We start from the raw sequence: 18,525 nt of genomic DNA, 5'->3' as shown, positions 1-18,525 counted from the left end.
CCCGAACTGCAACCGTAGGTCTGATTGTGTCTTACAGGATGACTCTTGAACAAAAGGAAAAGTGGCAAGATAAAGTACAACATCTGCAAGCCAACATCATGGTGTCAGAGCTGGGTGCTCACAAAACAATGTCTCTGTTTTCCCAAGGAGGTAGTTCCTGGGGCAGAGGGATTAATACATATAAGTACCTGCGGCTACTGCGTCCTACTGGGTTTACAGGGGCAAAGCTGTGGAGCTCGGTGTTGGGTTAGTCACTGCAGGGTGCAGTCTCCAGCTGCTGCAGGGAGGTTTGGAAATGTCAGGACTATAGACAGGCTGTCAGGAACCACCTGTGTGTTTTGCTGTAAGAGACCTCATGTTCCCAGAGCCAAATTTAATGTGCCTTCAGATCACGTGGTGCTTATTTATAGACTATCCAAATGTACTTGTGCCCGTAGCAGCAAGTGGCTGCAGTGAAGGTCACTGACTGTCAGCTTCCCTCCTGGCCTGTCCTTTATATCTCATGGGAGGCAGAGCTCACTCCTAAGGAAACCAGTCTCAGGTTAGTCTTACCTTAGTCTTCCTCCTCTTTCTCCAGCGTGTCTCACTTACCTTTCCAGGCTCGTCTACTGTAACATTGTCAACTCTTTCCTGGGCGGTGGGGGTGGGGGGCCGGAAGGGACTCTCACCAGCTTGTGCTCTTCAAAGGCCAGGACTGCTGTGTCAGTGTGAGTGAGATTTGACATCTCCTTCAAACGCACAGCAAAACCCTTCAGCTCAAGAGTGCACACATACACGTGTGTGTGTCTTTTAAACTATTCCCTACATGAAGGCATTTCCTTCCCATTGAGCTACAGCAAGGCTGAAACTACCTTTCAAAATCAGGGGTCACGATACAATCTCCTAGGGCGTGAACATAAGGTTTCTACACGCTGGGCCAATGTCTGATCGAGCTTATACTGGTGTAAATCAGGAGCACAATCACTGAAACAAATGGTGGAAATCTGGAGTAAAGGAAATCACAATCAGGCTTTGTAAATTAATCCCAGACAGGTTTATAAACCTCCAGCTGACCTTAAGGCTGCAATAGAACAGTCGCGGGAGAACTTTGGAGGGGTTTTCGTGAAAGATGTTAATGCCCAGGAACTGTAGCTGTCAGCTTTATGCTGAAAATAAAAATAAATAAATAAAAAAAAGCCCTAACTGTGCCGCATCAAACAGTTTGGTGTTAATTACATATGTTTGAAAAAGCTCTGCCCATACTTTGAAAAGAATCAGGCTGTATTTCCTTCAGTCATTTGTTTGCTATAGTATTAGAGAGTAAATGCCAAATCTATAGTTAAGTTCAGCTGAAAACAAATATTTTTTTCTTTTTGGCATGCAGAGCTGAATGTAGATAAAATGTGAGTACCAAATGTGTTTTGTGGAAAATCCAAGATTTCTGGTAGGTCAGTGGTTTCCTGTCCCTGGACGCATGAAGCACAAAGGGGCCTGTTAGAACAGGATTTGTCCTTTGTCTGTAAGCAGTTGTTTTTTTTTTGTTGTTGTTGTTGTTTTGTTTTCTTCTTGTTGTTGTTATTTTATTATATCTAGAGAAAGAAAATAGGTCTTCATTCTGATTGGCTGAGGAAGTTAATTTCCAGGATAAATAAGTAGGATGTAGACATTCTGTTAGTTTAATAGATTGATTTATTCAGAGATTCAGCGTAGTTCAAGAGGCCTGATGCAAAGGAACAGGAACCAGGAAATCCTATCTTCTAATCCTTGATTTGGTATTGCCATTCTTTGTAACTTCATCCAAGTAGCTTAGCATCTCTGCTTCTGTGAGCCCACATGTAAAATGGACATCATGCTTACTGCAGAAGTCTTGTGAGAATTAATCACTCAATGCTCTTATAGTGTTTTGAGAATGTAGAGGTCTGTAAAAGCACTAAGGAGAGGTGGACACAAGCTATAAGTCTGAGATGCCAATTTATATTTACAGATTTGGTTTGTAAATCTTGAAATAAGTAATGTATTGGGCTGGGTTTATGGAATCAGTGTTACAGCTAGTTGTAATATCTATTTTAATAAAAAAGATTTACATATGCTTTTCTAGTGACCTCAGAAGAAGGATATTGTGAAAAATTAAGCTTTCATACGTGAATTATGTATAATTTAACAAAAACCAATTTTGGAACCATGTATTCTGTTACATATACATCTAACAGATAGGTAGATTTGCCTAAAGATATTCTATAATGCCTGGTGTTGTGTGTGTATGAACAAATTGAATGGTCCACCATAATACAGTTATCATTTAATAAGTCATTAAGTTTTCAACTCTTAATTTTCAGGGTAGTGGGTGTGGATTATGTGGTTAATTAATCTTAAGAATTAACAGTATTTTTCCATGTAATTGCAAACAGTATGTGCTAGTAGTATGAGAAGTAGTAATTACTGTACAGTAACCACTTCTTTCAATATTTTTTTCATTACTGAAAGCTGCTGGTCTGCATTATGGACTAATGTCCTGCACAATTTAATTTAATTTAATTCCAGCCTGACCGAACTCTGCAAACCACTGGATAAACAGAATTATACAATGGAAACACAATCATTCCCCCCACACCCTTCTGAAGTGGAATGAAGAAGAGCCTATGGGCAAGATCAGGAGACGGTTTCTCTAAAGCTATTGTCCAATCGGAAGAAAAGGGCCTGTAATTCTTTAAAACTTAGGACTGTGCTTTGGGGTGTACCAGTTAGATTGCTTCCTAGGTAAGAACAATTATTCTGGAGCTGGAATGAGCTTCCTGCATTTATTCATATGTCAATCTAGCGCAGTAGTCTAAAGGAAAGCCATGATTCAAATGGGGAAGTTGTGATAGAATGTAGTTCTTCCTTTTTCTTTTTTTGATCCTCAGAGGATATACTAACTCTAGCAATTTTATCGTAAGTTGCACAATGTTTGCTTTTTTCCTTAAAGCCTCAGTTTCAGGAGTCATGTAAATACACAAGAATCTCAGCTTTTATTTTAAAAACATTTCAACCCCTCATGGCTGCAGGGAAAAGCTTAAAAAAATCTTGTGATTTTTTTAAAAAGGTCAGTCTAATGATTTTGAGGCTGACCCATGATTTTTGACAGCTTGCGATTGGCTAGCAATGCTTTCACGCAGTCAATGAAGGAGAGCATCCTTCCCCTTGTCGCTCATCCTGGGATCGTGGGGGCTGGTTCAGGGAAGAGATGGGAGGTAGAGCACGTGAGACAGAGAACGCACAATACTGATTGTTATGTTCTGGGTATTAGGAATTCTGGGACTGAAGGTATGTGCAGTGAGCATCTAGCAAAGTACCATCAACTTCACTTCCCATTTTGAACCCAGTTCTTTTCCATCCTATTTTGTCTGCCCAGCATGGAACACTACTGACATCTAGAAATCTTACCGTTTGCAATAACTGTCTATGTGGGGTGTGCTTTCCTTTCTGACAGCTGTCAAAACAAAGCCAAAATACTTGCTTTTAAACCAGTTAAAACAGACCCTATAAAATGATAGCATAAGGCTGATGTACGTGTGTGAGTGTTGCACATCAAATGTAGCCATGATGTCAGTAGACTGGTGTTTGGAGGGGAATGATTTTTAAAGAGTCAGTAGTGGACTGTGCAGCCAAGGCCCCTTGCCAGCTGCGTTTTCTTTTAACGCAGTGCTATGTTTTGTGAGTGTGGCATTCGTTGCACTTTACTATTATGTCTCTCAGAAATTCATTTGGTGAGCAGTCCTCAGGAAAAAAGCAGAAACGTCTTTGTTATGAAGTTTGTTCTTTTGCACATACCAGTTTAGTGGTGTATGATTTTTTGAGTAGTCTGAGTAAACTCCTATTGGACATAAATAATTTTACCAGATTCCGGATTTAAAAGTCAGGAGCCTCTCCTCCAAGCTTTTGCCCAATTTGTTTGTAATATTGAATTAACTCATGTTTGGCTGGTTCTGTGACCTGGCACAGTGCCTAGGCAAGTCCTCGGCTTTCAATTCCTCAGGCATCACCTGATGTGAAGGTCTTGTACTCAGTCATTCTCCAGTGTAACGTTAAAGGAATATTGCTGAGTTTTCTCCTTGCTACTAAAATTGAGTGACCTTTTAGACATAAAACTATGCAGATTTGCACTGGGTTAATCAAGCAACTTGGTTTCAATAAGGCTTTTTTATCTACAGGGCAACTGGACCAACATCAAGGGCACAGAGGAGTGTTCTGTCCCCAGGATTTACTGGGATGGCTGGTTTAGTGCGATGCATCACCAGTTGCTCAGTGCCCTTGTTTCACACTATAAATTCTAGGACGCTGCAGTCAGCAACTGGACGACGTTCATTTAGAACTTTCCAAAACGTATGGAATCAAGAGACAGTGAAAGGTACAATATGTATTTGATTTGACTGTATGTAAAAGCTGTTGTCTTCATGCTGTAGTTTTATTTTTAAATGAATGGTAATGTTGTGGAGGCTTCTTTTGTGTTACAGAGGTCATCTGGAGGTCAATGTCAGAAAATCTCAACAAGCATTAAACTTTGAGAGTCTATGCCCATGTACTCCACATGTATAACTAGATAATTTATTTTTAGACTTTTGTAAAAGCATTGATTTGCATTTGTAAAAATATGCTATGTTGCATTCACTCGGATATTGGACTGGCACTTGATTTGAAAAGAGGTTGCTTTGTTTTATTTATTTTTAACATAAAGATACAGGGTCCATCTGTGATCTCAGTTACATTGACTTACACCAGTATGAAAGGGAGAAGAATTTGACCTATCTGAGGCACAAGTTAAGTTTAGGCTCAAGAGTTCACTGAGATTCCTTCAAAACTCAAATTCACAGTCCTAGTGGAAAGAATAAGAATTTAATCTCCGTCATGTTCATTGTAATAAAACGTTTGATTAGAATGTACCAACAGGTTACAAAAGAAGGACAAATCTGTTCCAGTGAAATCCTTACAATGATTTGGTTTTAAAAACAGGTTTAACAATTCTAACCATCTGGTAATGTAGGGCTATTGTTACATTGCTTTGTAGAAGCAAGCTGATGTGTACTAATTTTGGGGTATGTCAGGGAAAATTTACCAACTGCTGATCTATTTACAGAAATAGTGAGGGAACTCTTGGTACCTCAGTGCTACCAAACAGTGAACCACATCTGGAATACTGAAGAACTGGACTAATAGACTTATAACAAGACAGAAAATGTCACTGATTTCTTCACTCAAAAATATTAACTTTCTCATGGGAATCAGAGATTCTTGGATGCTGTGAGTGCTGTTGTGAGTCAATACAGGAATTAGTTATGTGTTAAGCTGTACTAATGTCTCTGGGTCAGATCACCTCACCCATGGGAAATACCTGACAGAAAAGGTGTAGCTGGAGAAAACATTTTCCCCAAATTATGCTTTTGGGGCCTCTATTGGCCAAACTTGAACCATGCTTCCTGACCAAGATCCACCATCGAGAGAGAGACTAGTTCGGAGAGGTTATGAGTTTGTTACCTCTTCAAACTGCCAGCTCCACTGGGCTGGTAGGAAGAAGGTGCATCCCTCATTCACAACTTGCTGACCTAGGCACATGCTACCCCACACTAATTCTGGCAACATGAAGAACAACCCATGTAGTCTTGAGGAGGTGGTTGATGCCAGGGAGGTATAGATCCCTGACAGTATATGTACAATGTAAATAGCAGAGGCATGGTAAAAATACCATGGAGAGGTAGCCTGCACTAGATACTGTTTATGTTGTTTTTTTCATCTATGATTGTCTTTTTATGGAATCATAGACTGTAGGGCTTGAAGGAACCTGGAGAGATCTTCAAATCCAGGCCCCAGTATGGAGGCAGGACTGAGTAAATCAGGCCATCCCTGACATTTGAAGAGCAAACATAATCCTTATGACAAGTGCTTGTTTGAACTGTTTCTAAAACCTCCAACAGTAGAGATTTCACACCCTGCCTCAGAAACCTATACCAGAGCTTAACTGCTATTACACTTAGAACGTTTTTTCCTAGTATCTAGCTTGTTGTGTGTTGGGTTGTCATAGTGATTGATCTGATTTTTGTCATAGTAATTGAGTTAGATCATTATGGTGTTAGCTCAGCCAGTTTTGGTAGGTTCTAGCTTGTTATGTGAAATGGAATAATGGGAAAGCAGCTATCTGTGTTCAAACAATTTCTTTCTAAACTTGGTGACTCCAAACAATATACCATAACTTAAGTCTCCCTTGCTGCAGATAAAGCCCAGTATTGCTTGTCCTGCTTCAGGGGATGTGCAGAACAATTGATCCTCACCTTTTTTTATAATAGCTCTTAATGTATTTGAAGCTCTCCAAACTGGTCCTCTTTTCTCAAAACTAATCTCAAAAATCTCAAGATCAGGTTTAAAAAAGAACTTTTTATCATTTTTGTTGATCTCCTTTGGATTTCCTAGTGCTGTGCAAATCTTTCCTGATCATAGTACCCAGATTTAATACTCACGCCCTGTGCCATGAGTGATATTTTTGCAGCAGCATCACATTGATTCATTCATCAGAGAGGTAGCCATATTAGTCTGTATCTTCAAGAACAACAAGAAGTCCTGTGGCAGCTAATAGATATTTTGGAGTATAAGCTTTTGTGGGCAAAGACCCGCTTCATCAGATGCATGAGTGTGGGGGGATGGTTTCAGAGGAGTATTTAACGAGTGCCCTAGGTGTTAACATCTCCACATTAGACTCTGACAATGGGCCATATCCCCTCTGTCTTATCTGACTTGTTTTTTCCTCTTTTGATACATACTTCCGATAATGGGCCTTTTCCACCCTGACTGAATAGTCCTTGTCAGCTCTGGCCCTCCCTTTTACTGGGACCCCACTCTTCAAATACCCCTCTGATCCCCCTCCCCAGCTCATGCATCTGATGAAGCGGGTCTTTGCTCACGAAAGCTTATGCTCCAAAATATCTGTTAGTCTATAAGGTGCCACAGGACTTCTCATTGTTCTCATTGATTCATTCAATTTATGATACACTATATCTTTTGTATCCTTGTCAGCAGTTTTATTTCCTAGTCCAGAAATAGGCAACCAAGGCGAGGGAGAGGACCACATAAGAATGAGCATACTGGGTCAGACCAAAAGTCCCTCCTGCCCAGTATCCTGTCTGTTGGCTGTGGCCAATGCCGGTCCTCAGTCGTGAAGATTGAAGCAAAGAATTCATTGAGTTTCTCCGCAATGACTCCTTTTTTATCTCGATTGTCTAGGGGCCCCATTGGTTGTTTTGCAGCCATCCTGCTTCTGATGTGCTTAAAAACATTTTAGTATTGCTTTTTGAGTTTTTGGCTAGCTGTTCTTCAAACTCCTTTCTGTCTGTTCTTATCACATTTTTATATTTAATTTGGCAGTTTTATGCACATGAGTGGCCTTCCTTCATCTCACTGGGCTGCGTAATTGAAGCTGGACATATGCACCAACCATGAGTCCAAGAATCAGATTAAATACACTACATTAGATTCACCTTCTTTATTGTGCCTTTCCAACACAAAGTGATCCATTATTAGGAGCAAATTAAATTGCCAGCAAAAGAAACATAAAGAAGCTGAGGCTTTCACAGTGTGTGTGCAATCAACATGCACCTCACACATGCCCTTGCTTTCAATATGTGTCACTTCTCATTTTGCCAGCGGTTGCTTGACCGTCCCCTCTGCTGCAGGCTGCATCCTCACTTCACCTCTTCCCACAACCCTCGACCTGGCCCCTTCCCTTCCTCCTCCCCCAAGCACATCCTGTCCCTTCTCCCCCCACTCCCTCCTAGCATTTCTGAAGTTCTGTTAATTGGCTGATGCGCACTGGTCCTCATTCCTTCCCCTCCCTCCCAGAATTTCATGCTGTGAATCAGCTGATTTGCGGCATTCAAGCTCTGGCAGGGTGAGGTGCAAATCAGCTGATTGACAGTGCTCCAGAAGTGCTGGGAAGGTTGGGGAGGAGTGGATAAGTGCAGAGCCCCCAGCATGAGAGAGGCGTGGAGCTGAAGAGACCGAGAGACATGCATGGGCACACATAGATCCCTGATGGTACCTGCCACTAGCCTAGCCAGTTATACCCCTTTTTATAGTTGAGCATTGAGTTATTTCCCTTGTTAAGTGTAGTACTTTGTCTTTACTGAATTTTATTGTGTTGATTTTAGACTGATTCTCCAATTTGTCAAGGCCCTTTTGAAGTCTCATCTTGTCCTCAGAGGTGCTTGAAACCCCCTCCCATCTTCATGTCAACTACATTTTTTAAAATTCCCGATTCTGTAGGATCTTACTTGATACATGTTCCCATTTTGACCATGAACCCGGATAACTAATGTAAGTGTGGACATTCAACCAGTTTTGCACTCACTTGATAATCATTTTCAACCACATTTCCCTAATTTGAGCTGAGAATGTCACGTGGGCCCAATCTTAGCAGATGAAATGCGTCTTAATCTCTGATAAAGACAACATCTTGCAGTGTCAGGCTGGCAGCTGGGGACATGCAGATGCCAGTCTGCACCATGGGAGACGCAGTCGATCTGTTCATGCTGTGGCTGATGAATATTCAGTGCCTGCTTGAACTACATCAGGATGCAGGCCGAGTGCACCTGAGGCCACTTCAAGGCATGATTCAGGTGCTTGCTCACCTGCCTTGATGTGGAGGAGCACAACATCCACCAGGTTGTGGGGGCTTGTTGTGTACTGTACAATATTTAGGAGGAGAAAGAGGAGGCCTTCCTCCTGGGGTTGGGGGAGGACACCGCTGGGCACAGCTGTCATCTGCCAGGACCATCAGGATGGGGTACAGGTCTGGGAGGTCCTGAAGGAGTGGTTTTCCCGAGGACCTCAGTAACCCTGCCCAAGTCCCCCACAGCCTTAGGACCACAGCCCTACCTTGTCCCCACCATGACCCCTCCCTTAGGCCCGTCCTCTACCCTTTCACAGTAAGGATGTGTGCATATGCGGTGAGCAATTATGTAGGTTTTTCTGAACCAAAAAAATTGTGCAAAACAAAAACAGTGCAATTGAAAACTATTTACAAGAAACACCAGTGTGCAAAACAAATACAGGGCAATTCCATAGTATTTGCAAAGAAGTGATGTGCAACCCTAACTATGTACAGTGGGGGTGGCTTTCAACAGAGGGTGGGGAGCCTCAGAACATGGAGGGTTGGGGGGCCACAGACCCAAGGGGGAGTGAGACCCTTAGTGGTGTCAGCCTCAGGATCCCCTCCCACCGTGAATTCAGGGACCCCGTCGGGGCTTGGTTGAGGCTGGCACCAGGGGTAGGTATGGACAGAGAGGGGCTGCGGCAAAGTCTGGGTGGACAGGGGAAGCAGGAGGTACCTGGATCCCACAGCCATCACACATTGGAGCAGGTGGGGGTCCAGGGTGCCGTGTAGGAGGGCAGGCAGCTGCTGGGCTGCAGGGGCAGCCATGGGAAGCTGGGACAGCATGTCCCACCAGACACTGGTGACCATGTCACAGCAGAACATTAACTGGTCCCAGACCAGCAACCGCCACTCCACATCCACCCAGAAGAGGTGCTCTATGGTGGCAGCGTTGCCCTGCAGCACCGTGGCTTGTTGCGTCTTTGTGGACGCTCCAACAACTTCTCCAGCTCCGGGTGCAGCCTGGTGGCGTGATGGGAGTGGCCCGCCCTTCGGTTGGTGCAGGTCCAGATGTACAGAACACAAGGAGGAGAGACTGAGAGTCACAGAGGAGTACACTTATGGGTGGCAGGTGAGCCAGAAGCAGCCTAGCCCTCTCTGGGGCCCACTCACAAACCTGCAGCTTGCGGAGCTGCCCTCCGAAGCAGGTGCTGCCCCATGCCTGGGGGCATTACCTGTAACTTGTTCTGATTTTATGGGCAGACAGAAGTTCTGGCATTCTGAGCTCTGCTGAGGCTGGTTTGTGCCCCAACACTGGTGCCAAGTAGCCCTAAATCTGTTCACAGAAGGATAATCTCAGGGCATAGTGGTTCTTAAACCATTCTTCTTCCATTCTGCCAGTATGGGAGCTGGGCTGAAGAAGGAGCCATCTTTGAAATGTCCCTCTCTATGTCTGTCTGATGCTTTAGGGTGACTGTTAACTGGTGCAAGTTAGAGCACCCTTCTGGGTGCTCTAAGTGTTATGTCTTGGAAACAGCTGAATGTGTAGTCAGCCCAGGATTTGGAGCCCACATAGAAGCCCACCAGTGGTCAGGGGACAAAGGGGACAATTGTCCCAGAGCTTGGCGATACAAAAGGGCCCAGATCCCTCAGCTGCAACTGGGACCTGGAGATTTAAAGAGGCCTAGAGGAACTGGCTGCTGTCACCATACCGTGTTTGTAGCCTTAGGCCCTTTAAATCACTGCCAGAGCACTGCAGGGACGGGGAAGCAGGGAGCACGCCCAGCACTGCCCCTTCTGCCAGAGGACCTGTCCCTTCTTGTGGTACAAAAAAGCAAGGTGCTTTTCACCCCTCCTGTCTTACAGCGTACCTCACTTGTAGCTTAGGATTTGGGCCAGAACTGTCTAAGTCTCCCAATATGTTTTCCTTCTGACTCATTTGGATGATACTGTGATATTCCAGTAATCTTTCCTTCATGTACAGGAGACAGTTGGGTTATACGTTGAATTGTCGAGTATTTCTCAACTGCAAATCCATCAGTATGCATTTCCAAACAATGCTCTTTGTGATTAAGTTCTTCTTCAAGTTTACTTTACTTTGCTTATTTTATCCTGTTGAGCAATCGTTCTTTGGAACATAATAAAATAAATCTAAACTACCGTTCTTGTAAGGGTAAACTAAACACTATTTAATATGCCATGGTAGCTTTATGGCCATACTTACGTAATTTCAATAAGTAAACTGAGAAAACACAAACGCACCCAGATCAAAAGAACATGGAAAGCATGTTGTTCTGAGTGGGTGTTTGGACTGTATCTTGTATTCAGACTGCTCGGAATATGCAGAAAATGAAATAAAACATAAATACTGAAAGACTTCACGCTGAAGGAAGCATTTTGGCTAAGGGGATAGCTTTACTCATGTGATGAGTCCCAACCCGATTGGCAGGGCTATTTGTATAAGAACATAAGAACATAAGAATGGCCATACTGGGTCAGACCAAAGGTCCATCCAGCCCAGCATCCCATCTGCCGACGGTGGCCAATGCCAGGTGCCCCAGAGAAGGAGAACAGAAGACAATGATCAAGTGATTTATCTCCTGCCATCCATCTCCTGCCCTTGTTCTGAAGGCTAGGGCACCATACTTTATCCCTGGGTAATAGCCATTTATGGACCTAACCTGCAAAAATTTATCAAGCTCTTTTTTAATCCCTAATAGAGTCCTGGCCTTCACAGCCTCCTCGGGCAAGGAGTTCCACAGGTTGACTGTGCGCTGTGTGAAGAAAAATTTCCTTTTATTAGTTTTGAACCTACTACCCATCAATTTCATTTGGTGTCCCCTAGTTCTTGTATTATGGGAAAAGGTAAATAATTTTTCTATATTCACTTTCTCCACACCATTCATGATTTTATATACCTCTATCATATCGCCCCTCAATCGCCTCTTTTCCAGACTGAAAAGTCCCAGTCTCTCTAGCCTCTCCCCATATGGGACCCGTTCCAAGCCCCTAATCATCTTAGTCGCCCTTTTCTGAACCTTTGAATAAATGAATAAAGATGAGTGAATAAAGATAAGTGTATCTGTAGGCATTAGCAGGATCTTGGCCTTGGTCTATGCAGTGTTCATGACATCAGAGTCCTGAGCCGGAGTGGGACCTCCTAGGAGCAACTGTAATAAAATTATGAGCAACAGTGCGAGAGCAAAGCCTTCTCGAATAAGTGAAATGTGCAGCTGATTAGATTTGCCTTGATACTTCTTTGTCTAGCTGCCTAAAAGGGTTAGATGTAAGCTGGATAGACAGATCTTTCCCTCACTTATGATGTATGTATATAGGAATGGGTAATATATGTAAACTAGTGTAGACTTAGTTTAATTTTTTCCCCTTGAACATATACATGTCAAACCTGTTCCTGCTTCCATTGAAGGCAATGGCAAAACTCCCAAAGGATTTTGGTAGATAGTGTGGTATTTAACTTGGTGGGTGGTTGTGTATCCAGGTTCAGCTAGAATGAAGAGAGGTGTGAGCCGCCCCTGCATTTGTAGTTACGCCTTCCCTAGCCTCTTTGTCCTTGAGTTCTGTGACCCCCAACTTCCCAGGGCAGGAATGGTCCTGTCTCGGATGTCTGAAAAGCAGGTAGAACAGTGAGAGTGCTGCTGTTAACAAATAGAAAAGACAGTGGTGCCGACAGCTGCCACGGGGCAAAGTGTGGGGGAGCCAGCTCTATGCCCCAGAAGAGACAGGGCCTTAGAAAGGGAGGGGCCTCAGGCAGTCAGCCCTTAGCAGTGCTGAGACTATAGTGTGCTCCATCCCCCAGGCCTCAGAGCCATGCAGGGTGGAGTTCTAGAGCAATTCAAAGGGGTCTGAGCTCTGGCCTCTCCCGCAGCCGCAGTATGGTGGCAATGGCCAAGGTCCTGGTGCAATTGTCCCACGTGCTCCCCGCCCCCTCCGTCGGCTGGCCTGAGCATAGAATGCATACTAATGAAGCTAAATCAAAATTTCACGTCAGCATTTTATATGCGAGAAGAAACTGATGGAGGTCCGACACTCACCTGTTGAACTATTCTGTCACACGTGGAGGGCTTAAAAATTTTTTCCAGGGCACAGGAAGCTATGGCAACAATTTCTCTCCAAGAAAAATTAATGCGTTACATGCCATTGACCTAGTAAAAGGGCTAGGCTTTTAGCCAATGTTTTTAAAGATCCATCTTCATTGTAACTGCTAAGAATGTTAACAACGTTTTCCCTTTTATGCTATTTTTTTGCTTTCTGCAGTTCAGTCTAGGTAATGAAATTACTCTGTGCAGTTTTGTTTGACATCATTTTCACTTTCTGATTGCCATTGCTCAAGGCTATTGAGTTTGAGTTCATAGACCCTAGAAAAGAACCTTTAAATAACTAGTCTGTTATTTTAAAATGTATTTTAAAGGAAATTGTGAAAAATACCCCTTATTTCCAGCCATTGAAAGTGTGTGTATGTGTGTGTTTTTACATAACCCAAATATTGGTCCTAAACTAAGTTGACAGGGTTACTTGAAAATATGGGATGACATAAGGATATAGTTTAAAATGCTGCTAATTACATCCAGACTGAGTGGGGCTGTGGAAAATATAAATTTTCTGGAGAAGGGTTTGATTTGGATGGCCCAAATGCTAGTTGCAAAGGACTGTAGCCCCTTTAAGCAGCTGAGAGAAGAACTTATATTGGAAAGGATGGACTTTTGTATGTGTTTAGAATGAACCAATGATCTAAATAATAAGTTCTGTATGGAAAAAAATAATAGAGCCTGTGTGATTCCTTTAGCAGAGAATGAATTGACGTATAGAAGAAAATATCTACTAAAAAGGCAAAATTCTAGCTTAACAATATATGCATTGCAGATCAAATGCAGATGCGGGAGAGAACTTAGAGGAGGTTTTAACAATGACGGATTGGAAGGTTGATTTTTCAGTGATTTACAGTTATATGTCCTCTCCATCTTGATGGACGAATTTTCTGTGTGTCAAGTACACAATAATAATACATTATATACTCCCTTCACTCATATCCCTGCAGAAAAGAATGTCGTTTGATAGGTAATCACACACAGAAATTCTTGTCCATCGCTATGTGAGTTTGTAACTGTGGCTTGAGCTGAGGTGCACAGATAGAGAAAGAGATGCCTATTGTGAAGGCATACTCTGGTCCTCATCGCCATGGACCTGAAAGAAAAATCAAAACTTTCTCAATAGCACCTGAGAAATATGCTACTGTTGTGTGTGCAACTAATGCCCACAGTAAAACAGCAGAAATGTGGTACTTTAAAGACTAACAAAATGATTTAGTCAGTGATGAGCTTTTGTGGGACAGATGCACTCCATCAGATCAATAGCATTTCCAGGACAGACTGGCATTTAGAAATACAAAGGTCCCAAATAATTGCAATAAAAATGGACAAAACAAGTATGTAGGACTGAAGGAGGGTCATGAGGGTTAGGGGATGTTAAGTTTCTTGCCTGAGATAATTACAAGCATCAAAGGAAGGGAAGCAGTCCTTGTAATGCATGAGGTAATTGTCGTCTCTGTTCATAGCAAGTGTTAATGTGTCAAATTTGAATATGAACTCCAATTCACAACTTTCTCTATGTAATCTGTTTTTAAAGTCTCTTTGTTCTAAGACACAAATTCTCAGATCTTTAACAGAATGGCCCATTCCATTGAAGTGTGCATTGACCAGCGTATGTGTATTGAGATTCTTGATGTCTGTTCTCTGTCCATTCATTCTTTGGCAAAGAGTTTGCCCGGTCTGTCCAATGTACATAGTGGTGGGGCATTGTTGTCACATAATGGCAGGTATAAGATCTGTCAAAGTCCATGAGAATGTGCCCTTGATCTTGTATCTGAAATGGTTAGTTCGGGTGGTGGTATCACCCATAAATACCCAGAAACCAGCTACTTCAAGATCCTCCTTCAGTCCTATGCTTTGTTAGTTTTTATTGCAATATTTTTTGGACCTCTGTACTTATAGATGTCTGTCTTCACTGGAAATGCTATTGATCTGATGAAGTGGGTCTGTCCCACAAAGGCTCATCACTGAATAAATCATTTTTTTAGTCTTTAAAGTGCTACATTTCTGCTGTTTTGTTTTGTCAGAATACAGACTAACACGGCTACCTCTCTGTTGCTAATGCCCACAGTCTGCATCCTGATTAATTACTGTAAAGGAAATTCTTAGCCAGGTTACTTGTTGTTAGGTTCCTATAAAAATGAATCTCATTATCCAGCTGGTTGTAACTTAATACTACGTGTATCTTAGGACTATTGCAGAGGATTATGTAGCAGCCACAGAATGTGCTGAATCTGAATAAGGGCTGTACGATATACTATGGAGAAATTCTCTGCTGCTGCCTTCTCCGTAGTGGATGTATTTTAGCAACCAAAAGAAAGCTAAGACTAACAAGAGCTCATTATGTCTGTAGTTCTGCAGAGCAGTGCAGATTAGATTGTGGCAGTTGCCTCTGCATTCATAAATCTCCAGAGAAACTACCACATCTAGGAAGACAGAGAGGATGTCTGGTACAGGCTGTCCTCAAATGCTATGGAAATGGCTGATTTACGGAACCAAAAGCACTTCTTATAGGATTGTTGGTATTTTATCTCGCAGTAATAATTTTGTCATCTGTTTTAATCAGTGCATTATGCATGTTGCTACTCTGATCTGATCTGAGTTTCTATATATGCTGATATATGCAGCAAAGCATAGCATGTCACTGAAAGAGCATGTGTGATATTGCAGAACACGTTCAAATAGACATTTCATTCCAAAATGGCCATTGTAGCTTACTCTGTTTCATGTTACAGTGTAATATATTTATGCATATTACATTACCCAGTGGCATTAGGACCTTGGTATGGGCTATAAGTTGTAGATGCAGAACCTTGGAAGAATTCTGTTTTCATGGTATCTGTAGGTGGGAGTTGCCCCCTCCCCCAACTTATGATTTCTCTGCTGAAGGAATTGTTATGTCCTGTTTAATTATAGGTGAGCCTATGTTTCTTTCCTAATTTTTTAGTCTGTGACATGGTGGTTTGTCTCAGTGTGCAAAGCTTTTATATATGTTCCGTTTCCTTGTTCCATCATGTAACCAGTCGTGGGTAATGGTCAGAGTAGCAAGCAGGCCTAGTGATTAGGGCAGGAGTTGGTATCCACAAATTGAAGCCCAGGGTCAGAATCAGAGTCAGAGACCAGATTCCAGAGCCAAGGATCACAGCTGAAGTGAGAGGTGAGGCATCAGAATCGGGTTGCCTGGAGTGGAGCAAAGCGGAAGTGGTGTGGAACACGGTATGAACAGGGTTGGAGTAAGTCCTGGGAACAAGCAGGCACTGGCGCTATCACATCCACGTAAGGTTGCCAGGTGTCCAGGTTTCAACCAGAACACGCGGTCGGAAGGTAATGTTGGTGGATCTCATCAACACGTGACTCTGCGTGGTTCCCCTGGATGCAGGCGCCACCTCTACAGCTTCAACTGGCCAAAAACAATCCCACAGCTCCTGTTGGCTGAGGCACCTGGATGCCCCTTTGCCTGGAAGCCAGAGGGACATGCTGCTGCTTCCCAGAGCCACCAGACATGAGCACCATCTGGAACCCGGATACCAGCCCTGAGCCCCTCCTTCACCCCAACTCCATCCTGGAGCCTGCACCCCAATACCCTGCCCCAACCTTGAGCCCCTTCCTGCACCAGTGTGATCCCTTACTACCTCCTGCATTCTAACCCCTGTCTTAGCCCAAAGCCCCTTCTGTGTCCCCACTTTTCCAGCCCCATGCCAGATTCTGTATCTCTGTCACACCTCAACTCCGTGCCCTACTCCAGAGACCCTTCCCACTCTCTGAATTGTGTTGCCAACTCCAACTGAAGCTATTCCAGGAGAGTTTTTCAGACTTGATCTAATGTCATTTTTAAAAATATCCTACTTAGTTTACCATATTTGAACATTCAAGAGGACACCCCTGAGAGGGAGTGTATCTGTAGCAGTATCTACCAACTCACGTTGTATTAATATACTCTAAGTGCTATGTACTATATATACTATAGTATATTAATGCAACGTGAGTTGGTAGATACTGATACAGATTCACTCCCTCTGAAGCGTGTCCGCTTTTTTGAAAGTTCAAATATGGTAACCCTAATCCAACTCAGATCTCTAAAATTGCTTTCAGTAATCTTTGGGAGACTGATGCTGATTCTGGGAGACTCCAGACCAATCCTGGAAGGTTAATAACTTTAATTCCGAATCACTCACCAGCCCCATCCTGGAGCCCCCTTGTGCACCCAACCCCCTCATCCCTATCTTCATGCCAGAGCCTGCACCCCAGCTAGAGTCCTCCCTGTTCTGTACCCCAACTCCCAGCCCCAGTGCAGTGAAAATGAGTGCATGAGGATTGGCGGAGAGTGAATGCTGTCGGGCGGGGGGATGTGGCCTGAGAGAAGGGGTCAAGGCAGGAGCAGGGCAAGGGTGTTTGGCTTTTTGCAAATAGGAAGTTGGCAATCCTGTTAAGTGAGCAAGTGCTGTGAGCAGTTGCAGAACAGCTGTTGGTTTTAAGAATCAGTCTGCTGACTCTTCCAGGTGGTCAAGTGGGGTAGCTAATGAAATAGCCTACCACAGGCCAGCTGTGCTCATCAGGCTGCCCAGAGACTGGCTCTGCTGCAGACCCTGTTTCCTGACACGCTGACTTTCTCTCCTCCCTAGAGCCTGGAATGTCTGTATAAACGTTCCCAATTTCCACCTACATGTTTCCAGCATGAAGAGCTGCACATTCACACAATGAAGTTTTCATGTGCAAAGAACCTTTGTTCAAATGTATTTCATGAGTCAATGTTCTTTCACATAGGGGTCTCCACCACCTGTGTGTAGAATGGCAATGCTGGAAAAATACTCATGCAGCTTGCACGTGAGGCACTTTTTCTATGTACTAGTGCATACCAGTTTGAGATGAAACTGAAACCTAACCCCAAAATCTAAAATAAAGTCATCTAAGGTTTGAGTATGAGAGGAGATACTTTATTCTAATGCTAAATGGCTGTTCCAGCATTTCAGTATAATACCACGTTTCTGTAAGCTCATTCTCTGCCCCACTGTCTCTACATATAGTTAATCTTTTAGAGGAGGTTCTCTAAGGCACAATGCCCCCTTTAGTGGGCCAATTTATGCGCCAACCTGTGCTCAGATTTATGCCTAAAGGCACTGTCTAATTTCATTGGGCATACTCGCTTGACTCTGGTGAGCAGGATGGGTTCCCTAGATGATTATCTTCTGTAACATACTGATTTCCTGTGTGGTACTAATTTATACCATGCCTGTGTTGAGTTTTGCTTTAGCGGTAATGATCCTATCTTCTCTGTGCAGTTACAAACACTTATGTTGTGTTCTTTATTTTTCTCAGCTAATATTTTGACTTTTTATGTGACTCAAATATAAAAGCTATTTGTTTGAAAATTAAAAAGGAAAAGGGTATTTTCAGTAGCAGTTTCAGGGCCTGCCATGTGCCACCAAAGCCATTCACTGCTGTTGTCTTTTCTTTGTGTTTTTTTATAGTCATTCTCTGTTTGTATAGAGCTTTGCATTAATATTGTGTACACACCTTTTAAAGAAGATATTGCCCCAGTACTCTAGAAATTTGCTTAGAATATTCTTGCTAGAACTATCATAGCTGCAGGTGTCAGCTCTGTCTGGTGCTGAACTGACAGTGTACCTGCAGGCAAATACAAGTTTAAGTACGTTAGTTATTAATGTACAGCTTGCATTTATTGCCATTTATTATAGGGTCACAATGTTTCTGTCACTAGCACCATATTAACTCCTTGTAAGCCGCCAATGATGTATGATCTGCATGAATTATGTGTAAGGAAGAGTTCTAGGCTGCAGAAACACAACTGATGTAAGATGGTGAGGG

General features: G+C 43.0%; 1 protein-coding gene across 2 annotated transcripts in view; it reads left to right on the top strand.

Moving 5' to 3' along the window:
• Nucleotides 1–437: 437 nt before the first annotated feature.
• Nucleotides 438–18,525, top strand: part of LOC142019926 (NAD(P) transhydrogenase, mitochondrial-like) — a 72,524-nt gene continuing 54,436 nt past the window's right edge. The window contains exons 1-3 of one of the 2 annotated variants that reach the window (XM_075007350.1): nt 438–541; nt 2,521–2,736; nt 4,170–4,366. In XM_075007350.1, the coding sequence (XP_074863451.1) occupies nt 4,228–4,366 (139 nt within the window). In that variant the 5' untranslated portion in view covers nt 438–541; nt 2,521–2,736; nt 4,170–4,227. The remainder of the gene's footprint in view (nt 542–2,520; nt 2,737–4,169; nt 4,367–18,525) is intronic. The other variant, XM_075007349.1, reaches the window with a different exon arrangement.

The sequence above is a fragment of the Carettochelys insculpta genome, chromosome 12 (genome assembly GCF_033958435.1).
Source record: "Carettochelys insculpta isolate YL-2023 chromosome 12, ASM3395843v1, whole genome shotgun sequence".
Classification (NCBI taxonomy): domain Eukaryota; kingdom Metazoa; phylum Chordata; order Testudines; family Carettochelyidae; genus Carettochelys; species Carettochelys insculpta.
This window is presented reverse-complemented; position numbering and strand designations above follow the sequence as displayed.